Source organism: Alosa sapidissima, chromosome 23, assembly GCF_018492685.1.
Source record: "Alosa sapidissima isolate fAloSap1 chromosome 23, fAloSap1.pri, whole genome shotgun sequence".
Classification (NCBI taxonomy): Eukaryota; Metazoa; Chordata; class Actinopteri; order Clupeiformes; family Clupeidae; genus Alosa; species Alosa sapidissima.
The window spans coordinates 11284515-11302356 of NC_055979.1; the positions used below are offsets into that span (position 1 = coordinate 11284515).

General features: G+C 40.8%; 1 protein-coding gene across 5 annotated transcripts in view; it reads right to left on the reverse strand.

The window, feature by feature from the left end:
* LOC121698293 (insulin-like growth factor 2 mRNA-binding protein 2) overlaps positions 1-15275 on the reverse strand; it is a 49913-nt gene extending 34638 nt beyond the window's left edge. The window contains exons 1-3 of one of the 5 annotated variants that reach the window (XM_042080277.1): positions 15065-15274; positions 14771-14951; positions 13613-13673 (exon numbers count right to left, since the gene is read on the reverse strand). In XM_042080277.1, the coding sequence (XP_041936211.1) occupies positions 13613-13673; positions 14771-14945 (236 nt within the window). In that variant the 5' untranslated portion in view covers positions 14946-14951; positions 15065-15274. Of the gene's footprint in view, positions 1-13612; positions 13674-14770 lie in introns of all 5 variants that reach the window. The other 4 variants (XM_042080279.1, XM_042080276.1, XM_042080281.1 and 1 more) reach the window with 4 other exon arrangements.
* Between the last annotated feature and the right edge of the window lie 2567 nt (positions 15276-17842).

A 17842-nucleotide genomic window follows, 5' to 3' on the forward strand; every position in this document is an offset into this window, starting at 1 on the left:
ACGTACCCAGTCCTGGAACCAAGGCCGTGGCATTGTCATGGTAGGGGTTTGTTTTCCCAGTTCGACTACAGGTAGGCTGTTCTCTCTCCGCTGGAGGGATGAAAGCACCTGCTCTCTAGTCACCATGCTGGCCAGCGAGCCCTGGGTTCACAGACACATCTAATTGGAGCTAACCTCGTTTCCTGGTTTCCTGCTCCGCTTAAGCTGCTAAGAGCATCAGAGACCCGGAGTAGCGCACCGTGTGGATAGAGGGAGCAAGAGGAAAAGAAAGAGTGAAAGAAAGAAGGAAAGAAAGAAAGGAAGGAGTGTCATAGTGAAAGAGACGGGCAGGGTGGACACAAAACAGGCAAGAGAGTGGGATGGCAGAGACAGAATGGGTGAAGGAGAGAAAGAGTCAAGAGAGTCGAGAGAGAGAGTGAGAATGAAAGACAGAAGCAGAGGGAGAAGAAAGGAATGGGAAAACGAGAGGGGAAGAGAGTGATCGAGAGCGCCAGAGGAACATCTGCTCCAAAATATCTCTGTCCCCATGCAGTGGGCAGCTGCACTGGCATTCAGCACAGGGGCTCCCTGTCGCCTGTCGCCTGTCCAACACACCTCCCAGACTGTGTCATCTCGTTCCCGAGTGTTAATACTACCACCACAGACAGGGGAAGGGTGGCCTCAAACTGTCTGTCCCCATCACCATTCCTGTGGGCCACTCTCCCTTTGGGAAGACAGCAGACAGCATGTCACTCGCCCACGTTACAGTCTTCTCTTGTTTACTGTCAAACAAAGCTGCTCAGAGTTCAGAGAACCCAATTTGCCCCCAGTTCCAAAAAGTTCTAAGAACTACAAAAAAGCTTTTGGGACTACAAAAAATCCCTACAGTGCGAAAAAGCCTTATGTTGTGGAGATTAATCAGGTTTTTGGTTTGAGGAAAAAGTGCCACAAATTTAACTCTCAGACAGTGGGGAATTATCACTGAGGATTCCAGGAGATTCCCCCACAAACTCCCAAAACTGCAACAGGTGAGCAGAGACCCTCAGGGCTCTTCTACGCTAGTTGCATTGTGTTGTGGCGGTTGCAGAACCTCTCGATTTTCAATTTGGGCGCCCATGCTAACCGAGCAGCCACATTGCCAGAGTGAGGAGTGCAGCTGGAGCTTTGCTGCTGCACTGGCAAGGCATCTGGAGTAAGAACTACCAAGGAGGCGACGATACTTGACTCATGATATCGTGTCATGACACAACATTATTGTGAGTCTTTACATTTTACAATACAGCCACAATTTTACATAAAGCCATAATCTCTGTTTGAAAGCAGATGGCACATTTCATATACTGGAAGTCTTTGCATCTAAGCACATTACTGTCATCTAGGCATCACTCTTTGTTACTGTCTGCACACAGATGTTGTCTTGAGTGTACCTGCCTGAATGAGAATCATAAGATGAAGGGAGAACCTGACTATAAATGGACCATAGCTCATACCAAAACAACCACAGATATTGATATAGCCAAAAGTAACTAAGCAACCACTGACAACGACAACAACAACACAACGATGCAACTGACTTGCAACAATGAAATGCACTCAAACCTACTTAAAAAAAGGAAACACAGAATTGCATTTGAAGAGTTTGGTTCCAAAACGCTATATCCACCATTTTAATGAATTTTCATATTTTGTTCACATTTTGTTTTCCAAGTAATTTCAGTAGAAATGTAATTAGTTATTGATTTATATTTATTCAATCAAAACAACACAACTGCAATTTGTTGATATTACCTGAAATACACGAATAAATAGCATGACTTTTTTTATGTTTTAAAAAACGAAGATATAGCTTTTAGTAACCAAACTCTTCATTTGATGTATCATCAACACTGCAATATACCAAAACCAAAGTGCACACACTGCGTAGAGCGAGGACATAAATACTCAAGAGACTGTAACAAATTATTTCCAACACACACATTTTTATGTGCTATATCTTTAACTTAGGAGACACACACACATACATACAGAGAGAGAGAAAGAGAGAGAGAGAGATGTGAGAGTCCCACTACTTTACAGCCTCTTCTCTCACAGTGAGACTCAAAAGACACAGAGGGGCGCCACTAAGTTATTGTGCGGCAGAGGGATGTGGGACAGAGTGTCTGAATTCACCATAATCTCTAAACACACACACACACACACACACACACACACAGAGAGAGAGAACCCTACAGAGGCTTTGTCATGCCATGTGCTAGCAGTGAGTGAGAGGTGTGTGCGTGTGTGTGTGTATGTGTGTGTGTGAGGTGTGACTCAGTCTCACTGCATCACCCAAGACCTTGACGCCTTCATCAATAATGAACAGCCTTACTTCCCTTTCCGTCAACAGTGAGTCAGTGAATCAAGGGTATACTAGCCCTTTGGTTAGTGAGAGCTAAACGTGCTTTATGAATAACATTTACTTACTTATTAACTAACTAACACACTGTGATACACATGGACCCACATGCTCACATGCAAAACTTTTAAAATATATATTTCCTCGAAACAGGGACTTCAGGGAATCAGCGGAGAATCAGTTTTGACACAATGCTCTTACCAACAGTGACGACTGCCAAACCTGCTCAATGTGTCACACTGCTGCATCGTTGTGCGTGAGCGTGCGCGCGTGTGTCACTACTGAGAGCCATTCACAAAATGAAAGGGTTTGGAGCCCCACCCTCCTGGCCGGGCCAGCAGCCAATCAGAACACAACTGAGAAAAAGCCAAAGCATGGCCTGCAGGGCTGGCATTGACACACACACACACACACACACACACACAGACATTGACGTGCCAGCGCACACTAAGTACATTACAGCCTATTCAAGTAACATAAATCTTCTATTAACCTAAGCTTCAGTACAGTAAACACGATAACATTTACCACAGCTTCACAGTATTACTGGCGACGGCTAACCCCCTCAGTACATCAGGTACTCAATTAATTTGTGCCAACAGTATGTCACAGTATCTGCCTATTCTACTCCCAGCTAAGGTCCTGAACATAAACGACTGCTCCACTGTATCTAAATGAACGGAATAGAATGAAACGGAACATTTCTCACCTGAAAAGGAGCAGAGTTCAGAGAACTATAATATACAGCCAATGTCCTGAGGACGAGAAACTAATTTGGTGATATTGCTTAACTGTAATGAAATTCCAAATATTCCAAATATTCAAATATTCCAAATCCCAAATGTATCTATACCCACATATATAAAAATGTAATAACCGTGCACGTTTACCATACTCGATTGAGATAATAATTAAACAGTAAGTTGACATAAACACTTTTTTCCCTTCAAATAACTTTTTCTCACTCTATTTCAATCCATATATCAGACTATTTCAGATATTTATTTTTGTTCGTCCCTTGATCAGACTTCTTTTCAATAACACTGTTACCACTGCAATACAGAAATACCGCAAAAATAGAGACCCATCAAGTCAAACAAAAACACACCGATACTATCATTTTAGCACCACCATCAGACACAGCCTGCCAGCCCTAGTAGTGACCACAGCTCCACATAAGCAATCACTCGGAGCCTTAAGAGTACCACGACTGAACAACTTTACAACTATTCTAAAATAAAAACATGTCAATATTTGAAATATTGGTTGGGGAAAAAATCAATGTTCACTTTTTATTTAACAGTAACGATTTTATATTAATTACAAATAAAACAAACAAGAGCAAGTAGCACCTCACCCACCCAATGTTGGCACTGCATCGGAGTGTGTCAAGTTAGCATGTCCAACAGGTATCAAATAGTCCCTCGCACCATGGAACCTACTTCTTTTGGAGTGGAGATTGAATGTGTGTGTGCACACGCATTTGTGTGTGAAAGTGCTCATGTGTGTGTGCTACCATGGTTCAACTCTGACCTACATGGCATTCCGCTGGGTTCATCATCCCTTAATCTGAACGGGATTGGGATTACAGTAGACTGGCTGGGCCCCTGCTGAGTACAGTGAGACTAGTGCACACACACACACACACACACACACATAAACACTCGCATACAGACAGACACACACCTTATCCCTTGTCTGCTTTAATGAATGCCATTACACTCCTGCTGCCATAGAGAAATTGCACTCCAACACGTCTCCCTTAGACGTCATCAAACCAGACTGGCAACTCAGATGACAAAGACCTTTCACCCATAAAAATAATTGCACATAAAACAATAAGTGCATAGTGTACAAATCCATAATTCAATATTAAATTGTTTTAAAATTAAACACAAGAATGATTGACATACCAGTTTCTTTTAATTACATTAATTATATTTAGATCTGAAACAGCCCAGATTCTGAGACTATATTGATTCCCCCCCACCACCACCACATCATCTATTCTTTTTTTTTATTGACAGTTTTTATAACCCCATCATCTATCCTTTTCTATTCTATTCTATAAACAGCCGTCTGAGATTTATCAACATTTGTCCTCTCAACCTCTCGCCTCCTTTTCCTCTCTAATCATCCCCCTTTTGCTAATCTTCCTACAGGGTCTCAGGTGCTTTGTAGTAGCATGTGAGTGTCTGTCCTCAATAGCTTTAGATTTCTGGGCTCTCTCTGCTGGTGCCGATCTTCCTGAGGGGGTCAGTCTGTCCCGTCTGACCATAGACACACAACTCTTCGCCTACTTTTTGAAATCAATGCCTGCATAACTCCCACGCTTTTTTTTTTTATTATTTTACCTCCATTTAACACATAAAGAACCTTTTTTTGTTACTCATTCTTACAGGGAAGCTACACCAGGCACGTAACTGAAGCATTTTGTTCGCGTTGGTCTGCTGCAACAATTAGCTTCCACTATAATCAATGGAAGTAGCTACACCAGATGTGATAGCGGCGCAAATCATTCTTCTAAAATGGATTTTACGCGATGCAAACGTAACACTTCAGTTACATGCCTGGTGTAGCTTCCCTGTTACACTGTCAATCTTACTGGCCTACTTTCGTATGCCTTATATCCCACCCCTGCCACCATCCTTGACACTTCTCTGTCTTTTTCTGTTCTTATCTCTCATTCTTTCACTCAGTCCCCCCCTTAACCCTCTCCTTCTTCAAACACACCCCACTCACTTGTTCTCTCTCTCCCTCCTTTTCTATCACTTTATGCTCCCCTCCACATCCCTTTCTCCCTCACTCCATCCTCTGCGGGCTAATCTCCCTAAGCAGTGATAATTACATTACTTGGCCACACCCCTGAGAATTAGATCATGTGACCAGGCTGCCGCTGAAACGGCATTATCTTCATCAGAGATTTATCCTCATCTGCAAGCTCAGGCAACTAAGACCTGACCAGGCTGTTTGTATGTGTGTGTGTGTGTGTGTGTGTGTGAGACACATACACACACACACACATACAATCTAATAAGAATGACAGGTGTCCATGTATCTGTAGCACTAGAGTGTGTCTGAGTGTTTAAAGACGCACACACACACAGATGAACCTGCATCGACCAATCCATGACCGTACTGTATAGTTGCCACAGCCAATTTTGTCATCACCCTGGCATTTGTGAAAAGGTTTCAAGAGGTTCATCGTGCTTTGTTCCTCTCCACAGGTGCGCGTACACACACACACACACACACACACACACACACACACACAATGCTTCAGCAATGCAATTCACATTATATGATTCCTGAATACCTAAGATTCCTGAAGCTTTTGATTTATTACCCTTTGCTCCTTAATCTGACACGAGACACCTCTGACTAAATCTGCTGTATTCCTTTTCCTGTCATTTTGATGACGCCACCACTTAACCCGTTCATTGACAAAAACCTATTAAGTTTCTCTCGCTCACTAATCCTAGTAATGTATCTGAAAGGACGCACGGATGACCTACTTCAGACTGATTCTTCACGCTCATAAACACACAAATAATAAATAAGGAATTGCTATAAAAAATGACATCCTAGAAGGGTATGATATTTAGGGATGATAACAGCAAACGGAACAAGAATTCCTCCACCCATCCACACAATTATCTTCTCTTTCAATAGCGCGCGCACACACACACACACACACACAGTGAAAATACTGTACACTCAATGAGCCAGAGAGCATGAGTGTGTTCCTTGTTGAAACCTAACCCATACAACCACATATAAAACAGACACTGACACACTCAAACTGTAGACTGACTATACATACTATTCACGTATGGGTTGATGTATGTAGATGACACTGGTATGAATATCATTCACTAGGGAACAACTGTGCAAATTAGTGGTAAGTCTGACTGTGTGTGTGTGTGCACGCGAGCATGGGTGTGTGTGGGTGGATGACTGGCCTTGAGTTCTATGTAATACATTATTATGCAAATACATCGGTATTCACAACCACAAACTTCAAGACCACGATCACTAGAGTGTGTATGTCTGTGTGTGTGTGTGTGTGTGTACACACATGTCATTTGAAGGGAACACCTCTTATGGAGGTGTGAAGGAGGCAAAGGTACCAGCTGCCCAGATTCAATGCCCATCTGCCCACACTCCCTGGGGTAGGGTGGTATAATTTAACAACCTCCGCCGGGAGAGGGGCTCAAGAGCTGGCATGTGCTCGGCCCTCATGGCGATACTGGGCGTTATGAAACGGATACTCTCCACTGACCAGGCAAACACGGACACACAGAGTTTTACACAGGGGCGTTAACTCAGCAGTATACCGCACTGGAGCGACGGAGGCACGGTAGCAGAAAATGAACATAAACACGCGCATGCGCACGCGCTCTCTCTCACACACACACTCTCACACACACACACTCTCTCACACACACACTCTCACACACTTTTAGTTAAATCTCAGACAACCACATATACAACCTGTTTTCAAATTAATTAAAAACAAGGACACCAGCTAATCTAAATATACTCATTATCTGGGACTGCCTAAAAGCCAAATCACAAGCACACATTCATTCATTCTATCATATATCCACGACTGTTTGCAAGGCCACGGTGCCTAATTGTAAACGCTTGTCTGTGGACACATGCATTTTCACAAATTACTCCACTCTGCAAGCTAGCATGTGCCGATGAATGCCTTCATTCCTATCTATAGACCAGTGTCTGCTTGTGAGTGTATATGCATCTACAGCTCTTCACCATCTTGTTGAGCATTCCGTGTCTGTGCAGGATTTTTCCCAGTGTATCTATCTGGGTTTCTATGTGTCTTTAGATGCTGTAACAATTACACCATATGGGATCTTTTGTGACAGCTCAACTTTAATCTACTTTAATCTACTAATCTACTGCATCTGTAATGTAAAATGATGTGTAAGGTAAAGCAGGTTTAATCATTTTATTATTGAAAGCTCTGCTCATTTCACCTTTGGAATCTTCAATATTGTTATTTCATCCCATACTGATACATGTCTATATTTATTTCACATGGACATATATGTCTATATATTCTGGCATTTGTTTCACATGCTGAACATCGTCTTAGATGTGAAACAGACAGAAATGTGTATGCATACCCACAAAGGAGAAACAATAGTCAACACATGACATGACTGAGGGAGTAATTATGTGTATGTAGTGTGAGGGAGAAAGAGTGCCTGCATGGTCGAGGGTTGGTGTATGAAGGGTACACGCGTAAGCTCTGTTGCCCATCTGCTGTAGCCATCTTCTGTCTCCTGGCCAGGCTTGCGCTTGAGATCGGACAGGGAAGCGTGGTGAGGATCTTCACGTGATGCTGGTGACAGAATTCCGTCGCGTCAGGTGACAGGGCAGAGCCCCGCACACATCCCCTTCACGCCCCACATGATCACCTCGTGTCCAGTTACACATTCAAAGGGCTTGACTTACTCACTCTCTCACACACACACACACACACACACACACACACACACGAAAGGTTCCCAACCACTAAAGCCTCTGCCAGCAGTCATTAGCTGCTTTCAGACATAGGTGTAAGTCTGCATGTTCAGCGGATGTCAAGCGGTTGGGCCGTATATCTGAAAAAACATAACCAGATATTTGGAACTCCGAACTTAGCTGGCTCTTACACTACTCCCCTCCTAGTATTTCCAACGGACATTATGTAAATGAGCTCATGCCTGAAGAAACTAAAAGAACATGGGGAGATTCTGTTCATGTGCGTGTTCATCTGCATTCAACCTGTTCAACCACACGGAGATTCTGTTCATAGGTGTCAGTGTCGTTCACACATAATATCCTCATGTTAGCATCATATCTAATTCACCTGAAGGGTCGGACCTCCATTTGACAAAGATCCGCATATACTGCGTAGGACATGTCTGAAAGCAGCTAATGATTATCTGCTACTCCATCGGTAGCATATCTTTTCATAAGAAAGTGTTCAGAGGCAATTCCAAATTTAACACTGCCAGCATTTTCTCATAAAAAAAAGTATAGACAATGGAATATTGATTCTATATCTTTGTGAGAAATTATCTACTTTCCATTTTGAAGCAAGAAGGAGGGCAATGGCAACACTGGTGCTTACTGACTCAGACATGACAGACATGTGAGACTCAATCTCACATGTCTGTCAGAAAGACCAGAGAAAGAAGCTTCACGTTCAAGTGAGCCCTTTAACAAGCTCATCTCAAGGGTGGCTGAGTCATACAAGCAAAAGGCAAAAGGGCTAAATGTACTGTGTACATCTGTTTGATGGAATGCAAAGCAGAGAACGACACTCTAAAACAAATTCATGAGAAATTGTTGTCAAATATACAAGACGTGCAAAACCAGCTAATAGTCACATTGGCTGCATCCATATACTCTAGCTAGAAATAGGCAAAAGGTGAACACCTCAGCCTGAGCACATACTTGAGATCCACTTTCAAACAGAAATACAGACAGTGAGTCGGGGAAAAATTCACTTGGTTCCATCTCACTTCTTAGTTCTGCTGTGCACATGCCCACAGCATAGTTAATAGTATGAGCATATCTCTTGTTTGGGCACCTGGCATCCACACCAGCAGTTGTCAGTTGTGCTGCGGTCACTTCGCACCTAATTAGTCGCACAGAGTCCATGTCTAAATTGAAAATAGGGACGTAGGATAAGAAATGACCCCCTCGGTGAAGCTTGCAGACTAGAGTGACCCTCTTGCTCAGCAGAATGCCCAGTGGTTATCTCAGTTCTCGCCATACACTAAAATCCAGGCACAGAGAGAGTGGGGGATTGGGGGGGGGGGGGTGAGGGGTGTAAGGGACAGATCGTTTGGACTCCTTCCACCTGTGGCACTGACACACATGCCCAGTTGCTCTCTCTCTCTCTCTCTCTCTCTCTCTCTCTGAGTTGGCTGACACAACTACACATTCGCCCACCAAAGCAAGCATGGCACACACACACACACATACATGCGTGCACGCACACACACACATACATGCGTGCACACACACACACACACATACATGCGTGCACGCACACACACACATACATGCGTGCACGCACACACACAGTTCTAAATCTACTCTAGTTTCTGCTTCTTTTTCTCTGAAAGATGAAGCATCTCTTAAATCAATATTATCTAAGGATCTTAAATCCATAAGCATCATTCTTAAATACTTAAGAGATTTTCACAAAAGAGTTACCCCAAGAGTTTTTCACAAAAGTTCATAAAGAAAACACTTTCATTATTAGTGTTAAATTTTAGCCCTGAAAATAAATGTTTCAATATGTATGTAGCATAATGTTTTTCACAAATATAGAACTAAAAAACAAATATCAAACATCAATGATAATTATTTTAACTGTAAATAATGTCCCCTTGATTTAGATCTCCAAAAACCATGAAAGCCAATACAGTTTTGTGAGATCTTGAAGCATTGATGTAAGTGGTTTCAGAATTACCTTTTTGCAACTCACATGAGCATTGCCTTAGACATAAATAAAATGCATGATCAAATGAATTCAAAATTACTGAACAATATCTTTAAATATACTTGACTTAACACAACTGCTTTCTTATCAAAACCAGATGTTGTTCATCTTAATTAACAGCTCATATTCTGTAAGTATAGATGAATATAAGTTCTAAAAATTATCAGAAACGAATACATTTTCCTTCTTTTACGTATAAAAACCTCTGAAATGTACCACCAAAATAAGGCCCATCTATAATGGGAGTATGCATCTTGAAACATTCACTGATACTGAAATTCTGTGATGCATGTCTAAAATTTGTACAAACAATTGAAATCAAATATCTGAAACAACTGCCTTTTTTGTCATTTCACTAGTTGTATATAAATCATCTTTTGATGTTTTTTATGTGAAATCGATAAGCATAATTAGACAGTGATTTCTAGTAACAAAAATCATGCACTCTTTCAGAGGGAAAAACATCTAATAATTTTCAGAATGTGAAATAAGCTATAATCTTTTCTTTCTGATTGAAATACAGTTTTATCTATCTATTTTGCATGCAGTGATACCTCAGCTGATTGTACTCACAGGTAAGACAATGCCTAGCAACAGTCTTGCAACTGAAACATTTATAATCATCCCATCCCAGGTCAAGCTACCATGAGACTGCCTTAAGGTTGTGCAAAGTAGATTTAAGGGGATGATTCATGGGTAAACTATTAGAGCAATGTTGCTGGGCAACCCTATAACCAGTTCCATTTATTTTTATTGTATGATAATGACGATTTGCCTACTGATAATTAAAATTCTCTAGAAATTAAAAATTGCCCAATATCAATGGGAACATGCCCGAACAGTGAGAAACATTGCAGCAACATTGTTAAAAAAAAAGTTACCCCATGTATCATCAGCTTTAAGCCACCTTTATTCATTAAGTAAGATACCACATTTCAAATTACATTTAAAGTTTTTCTCAAATGTTTACACACAACAATTGGTACTTGATACACAATGACCACATGTAACTCATGCACTAAGCCCCTGAACCAATTCTGCTAAACTACAAGCACAATTCCTGCTTTACACTCAAATTGCAGTTGTAAAACACACTTTTTTCACAACACTACACACAATTCTCTGCATTTGGTACAATTTTCATGGAGAAAATCTCTTGTTTTCACAAGAAACACACTGCCATTCAAATTCTAAAATGTGTCCTACTATGCACACTGACCCATTACATGGGCAAACACCTGTCACAGTTTTACAATTAGCAATCAGAGCTTTAACATAATGCTTGTGATGTGGATGAGGTGCTGTGGCCAGACCGAAACAGAAGGGGATGCAGCATAGGTTTTTTTTTACTGTAACTGTATACAGTAAATTATTTTGTTGTTTTGTATGTAGACCACTGTATGTGCAACTTTATGTTGGTTGGGGTGTACACTGTGTATTGTTTTTGTTTGGAAGAATAAAATATATTTTTTACAGTGTATTTGTGTGTTCTGAGTATAAAAACAATATTCTCAAATATTTTACAACACATTTATGTGTGTACTGTCTGTAGTAAGTGTAACATTGAACAAAAAAGGCCTAAGTCATTATGATTAATGGAGAATAAGTGTTTTCCATTCATCATAGTGTTTTACATTGAGCATGTGAGTGTTCAACTGGTTCTTATAAATGTCTATTCATATGATGGTTTGTGTGTGTCATTTGAAAACAAAATACCATTTTGAGAAGAAATAACATTGTTTTGAATGTAAAGTTTCATTTTGCAGGAGAGAGGTTTTGCCCATTGTGTTTGTGTTTTTGGATTTGGAAAAACTGTAACTGTGTTCAAATGACACAATTGATCCAATCTCAATCTAATCTAGATGTAAAAAAACAGTATCATGCATATAATAACCAACCAAATAGTTTGTAGTGTTCCATAAGTGTGCTCATCTGACTTGGTTCAGGGCAATTTAATGCTCTCTGCTGCATTCTACACTTTAGTAATCAGATTAATGGCCAATAAAAGAGATACCTGCATAATACGTAGCCGTTAATAGTACTCATAAAATATCAGTATTTCCCTAGATATATGGCTTTATAATTACCCCAAATGAGACATTTAAATTACTTCTAAAGGCGTTTTGTTTTTATCTCGTGTGGCCTATACAGTCGCTTTATTTCCTCAGCATACGCAACGTAGGCAACATACCCAGCCGTACTTTGCTTTGAATATATTCCCCCTGTAGCCATCTACAATTGTGGATACATATTAACCTAAATGTGCGTCTTTCCACAGTCCAGCCATGATAGAAATGCATTAAAAGAATGGTCGCGAAGAGATCCTGCATTACGCCCTCAAATCAAATCCATTGATTTAACAGAAATTGTGTGCTAGTTTCTCACCGAAGAAAATGGCACCTCTATTTGAAAAGAGTGTAAATTCGAAGCATTTAGCTGGTTGTGTGGTCCATGTAGCCATCTTGCATGGTAGCAAAAAATGTGGTCTAAAAAGTCTAATACATTTACGCACATTTCTCCTAGTTGTGTTAGCATACATAAAGGAGGAGGTTCTGTTGAAAGTGACGGTGTGTTTACATGAAGGACGTAGACGAGGAATGTATAGAGTCACGTGGTGTGGAGCAGAGCAGTAGTCAGTGCGCAGGGTCATGTTAAAGCCCCTCCGAAAGCCACTATAGCATATCCAAAACGATCTAACACACTCAGTATGACTTGACGTGTCCACTGCGCGTGGCTATATTATGAATGAACAGGATAGTCTGCTTAGCTTAAGATATTACAGGCCATGCTGTGTGCCTACTAGGGACAGACACCGAGGCCTACAGAACTAGGCTGCAAGCCCGGCCTGTGAAGAAAGACAAACAGTCAGCCATGTTGTAGCTTTAGCTTCCTGATCACTGAAATAAACACCAATATTCCGCGATTAATAGGCCTATATAATTTTCGATTGATATGGCAAAGCACATACAAAGGTTTGCAGTGATACTTTTCTTAAAGTCTGTTAGCTGAAGCGTGAGGTTGCCCTTACAAAACACGTTATCTCGCCATTTGGACCCTAATGTAAATAAATTCTAACATCATCCATTTCTAGTCCCCACTCTTCTGAACAGCTCTTTTCGTCCTAAAAGTATACATTTAAAACTAAATTAAAATAAATAAATAAATTAAACACCTAGCATATTCAGCAAATGACGTTTTTAAATACCACATGTATGCCCCTTCATATAATATCCTGCCCACCGAATTAACAATTATTTACTATAGGCTACATATCTAAGGGCAAAAGACGAACCAAACACATGATGGAAACCTGTCACAAACCACCCAATCCATTTAGTGGTAGGCCTATTCTGTTACACAAGTAACAAAGAGGTGGGGAAACATTGAAACACACAACTTCAACAGGAAGTATTCGCTGGCATCTTACGTTTTCTTAAAATGGCATTTTTCAAAGACAAATCGCAATAAATCCACAACCATAATGGCTACGCCGTTAACTTGTCTCGTTAATAATATTTTAGATAGATATCACTTGTTCGACTGTTCGTAAACAGCGTGCAGCTGTTACATAATGGCGACATTTTTAAGCAAATAAACAAAACTCGTTTGCACACATCAGAACATTTTTAAATTGTCACATCACATGCAGATTTTCGGCTCTGTGCACCATACTGTTTTATATCACTTAGGAGTCAGTGACAAATAAACGTTACCTTAGTTTTTTCGGAACTGAATAGTCGACCTCAATTACTTTCCCGTGTAACTCAGCTTTTCCTGTAAAAGAAAATTACGATACAATACTTACAAAAATGTATAACCAACTTTACAGTCGCGCATTAGACTAAATTGCTTTATGTTGTCATAACCTGTGATGCCATCGTCGTATTCTGAACCTAAATTATAGAGATTACAGATTAGGCCTAGTAGAGGTAACCTAAATTATTCTGTTTATTTTACATTTTAGAATGCGTTTACTTGGAGGTCTTTCGTAAATATATGTGTGTAATAATGCGTGCCAAATTTCTGGTCTACACATGAAACAAGAAGGGTGAATTGAATCGATGGGGAGGCCACGCTTTCTCCTCCCACCGACACTCGCTCATGGGTATACTGTATGTTAACATATTACACTAACAAATACAGATTATTGTTGTTTGTAATGTACTGAACAAACTATTCTCTGTCTTTCTGACAAGGATTGCTTGTTGACGCCCATGCGCTGGCACAATAGTCTGCAGCAACTTAATAAGTGGCGATCATTTAGTTAACCAATTGTTGATTTGTGAATATGTCTGCTAGCCGTGTGTTCCAGCTATACCTCATCACATTAGCTACCTCAATATCTTATCCTATAGCCTATGTCCTACGGCACCTATGTTCTGGACACCTCGTAGATACCTGCCAGAGGACTGCACGTACGCATAGATTAAAGTGCATTTTAAATTACTTTTACCTGGTCTTTTCAATAAATTCGGGTCAAAAAATGACTGAAAAATGATTAAGCCAACCTCTCTGCTTTGGACCACCCCGCAAACGCTGCCAAATGCCAAGAAGCATCCCCCATGAGATTTGAGCTTATTCCTTGATTTGGAGCGTGATACCACTGCGTGGAGTGAAGTTTACTTTTCATCGCATTCACGTGGTTTATCTGTACATCCACTGTATTCTCCCCAATTCCACAAACGTGTGACAACTAGCCTATGTTTTCCCATGCGCTGTCGTTGATGTAGGCAACTGGCTACAGTAGCCTATACGTCAAATGAAGAATGCTTGTAAAATCTGTCATGCAATATTTCCACGGCGTTCCACACTAGTTTTACCCCCCAAAATAATTGCCACCCTTGTAACATATAAGGTGAGTAAAACCTTACCTGACAAAGTCTCAATGGCTTTAATGGCACATTTCTGATCTGGGAAATCCACGAAGGCATACCCGCTTTTCAACAGAACCTGATCGGCCACGGGAAGCTTCCTTTCGTCAAAGAGCTGCTTCAAGTCCTCCACCGTGACCGTAGGACTTAGATTCCCCACGTACAGTTTGTTCATGATCCACTAAATGATACAAGTACACACCAAATCACACCGCAGTAAGAACTAAACTGGCAACTAAGCAAATGAAAGATGGAATCAAAAAGTTATATATATAAAAATAGTATGAGCCAGACCTCGACGCCAACTCCGCTCCTAGTAAATCACTTCTGACTGAGGTACAAAAAGTCGTTACGTTTCAACGTCACTCCATGGGTACAAGCACCGCCTTTGAATAAAGGCTAATGTGAAAGTATTTTGAGAAAGATATGTCTAAGGAAGCGTTGCCAAACATCTAGCCAAATAGCAGGATAGCCTATACGAACGAGTACAATGACAACAACAAAAATGGAAGGTTGGTGGTTTAGGACACACCTTTACGCGCCGATCATTCATTTAATTACAGGAGCACACAATGCCGATTAACTGCTGAACTATCTCGTGGATGGATGCATACAAACCAGAAAGCCATGTACATCATTAGGGCATAGTTTGGCTACTTCAGGGGGTATGGCAAAGGAGATAATTGATAATGATATATATAGCCTTTAAGGGTTAGTTATCTGTATGGGAGGAATTGAGCTCATCTTTACCTTCAATTATAACAACCGATGAAAAGTCAATTTAATAGAGAAAATAATTACAGCAGGAGACAAAACAGAAAACGCATGGAAATTATGTCTGAGGCAAAAGCGTAATCACAACAAAAAGTAAGTTGCGTAATTTTAACATGGATATTCACTGCAACTGCCCATCACCATAAAGTACAAGATGTGGGTATTCCCCGTTTAGACGAGCGGTTCGCACACTCCCCTGCAGAATGATTGTGCCGCGGGAAGAACACGCCCACCGCGCATGAGCTAGAGTACCTCCGATAGATGGCGGGGCGTAGGCTACGGCACGGCAGTGTACAGGCGCACATTGAAAAAGCTGTCCCAATGAAGGCTCCCAGCACCTCGCCTACTAAAGAGAAATTGCCACATTCAGTTCTGCTGCAGTCCAGCTCCATATCAAGGTCTTGAACCCATGCTGTTGAATTCTCTATACTCTTTATAGACCTACTTCAAGCAATACATGTTTTGTATGTGATTCGTAAATGTTCTGATAATCGAGTTTCATTACACGTGATAAGATGGAACCGTAAGAAAACGCACTGCTGGAGTATTGTTAGGACAAGGAAATGCCTAATGCAAGGCCTACGTCATGCACCCAGGATATTTTCAAATGGGCATTTTTTGTGTGTTTTTATACATGTATTTATTTAAAAACACAAACCCTGCCAATAATAGAAGCCTCTTGGCCAATGCAGAGGAGTAAACAAGCGACATGGCCTATGTATGTCATATGACTAAAAGCCTTAGACATGACTACTCGCTAAACCGAGAGCAAAACGCAGCATACTATGCACTCAATATTTGTAGCCATTAAATGGTAGGTAGGCCCCATCGTCTCTTTCTTTGGCGTTTGGCAAAAAGCAGTGTTAAAGCTTGCCTCCAAATCTTAAACCTTTGCAGCCAGTCATGGAGATGTATATTTTTTACACACTTAAAGATAAAGTGATACAGTCTATCTTCATCTTGAATGAGACAACAAAATGTAACTTAAAAGGGTTAATTAAATCCAATTGGAATCGTTTAGCATAATTATGTGTTTTATGTGTTTAAAACTTCAGATTTGGCAAAAAAATTAGCAAAGAGGATCTCGGGAAAACGAGGCAGTTGATGAGATTTTTTACCCATACAAGGATATACAGTATAGTCAGGGATGGATTACTGAATGGGCCTACTGGGCCCAGGCCCAGGGGCACAAGGGCTCAGGGGGCCCTGTAGTTTAAGCCTCTGTGTGAAGTCACTACTATGTTCACCACCCCTGATATCTGAATAAGGCCCCTCAGTCAAATAGCACAGGTTATGTTATGTGATATATCTTATTAGGGCCCCTAATCATAGACTATGGGGGATGTTATTCACTCCTGATATCTGAATGGGGCCCCTCAGTCAAATAACATGGGCCACACTATGTGTGATAATCATGCTTTGTAATTGCCATCTTTTTTCACAGCAAGATGCCTTAAATTCATTTCCACAAAACTTGCCAGAAGTCACCATTTAAGGGGGGGTGGGGTTTTCATGTCTGTGCCTAGGGCCCAGTGGTTCATAATCCGTCCATGTATATAGTCAAAATGTATCATAATTTAAATATAATTAACTCATCCTTGAATCCGCAACCAAAAGAAACAAATGATGTTGCCTTTAGCCATGGACGGATTATGAACTTTTGGGCCCCTGGGCCTAGATGTATTAAGGGCCCCCCACTAATTGTCGCATATGTGGGAGTGGGGGTTTGGGAGTCCTCCCCCAGAATTTTTTTAATTTGTTTGAGGTGATTTCCTGTATTCTGGTGCATTTTGGGGATGGCCAATACTAAATTAAATCAGATACATAGCCTACATCCTGATTTGTTGATATTGAGGCAATGATTCCATGCAAATGCTTGGGTTTCAGGGCCCCCTGACCTCTTGGGCCCCTGGACCTGGGCCCGGTAGGCCCGTGCAGTAATCCATCCCTGGTTTCAGGGCCCCCTGACCTCTTGGTGCCTTTAGAACTTTACTATATTTGGCATTGCAATGTGTTTTTCTGAAAAACAGGGATTTTCACCATAATTTAAATAGTTCTGTTTGGAAAAAAAAAATCTAGAATGATGGGGTTATAGATGAGCACATCTATATTTTGATATTAATTTTAAAAGCCAAAAATTTAATTTTACTTATTTTTTTAGTCCAACCCTCCTTCCTTCAATGCACCAAACAAAGTGGGCAAATGAAGAGGTTCGATATATTTAACTTTAAATTTAATACAGCTTCTACTGTTTAAACCAAGCTGAAGTTTAAGTAAGGTGCAGCATAGACAGCTATA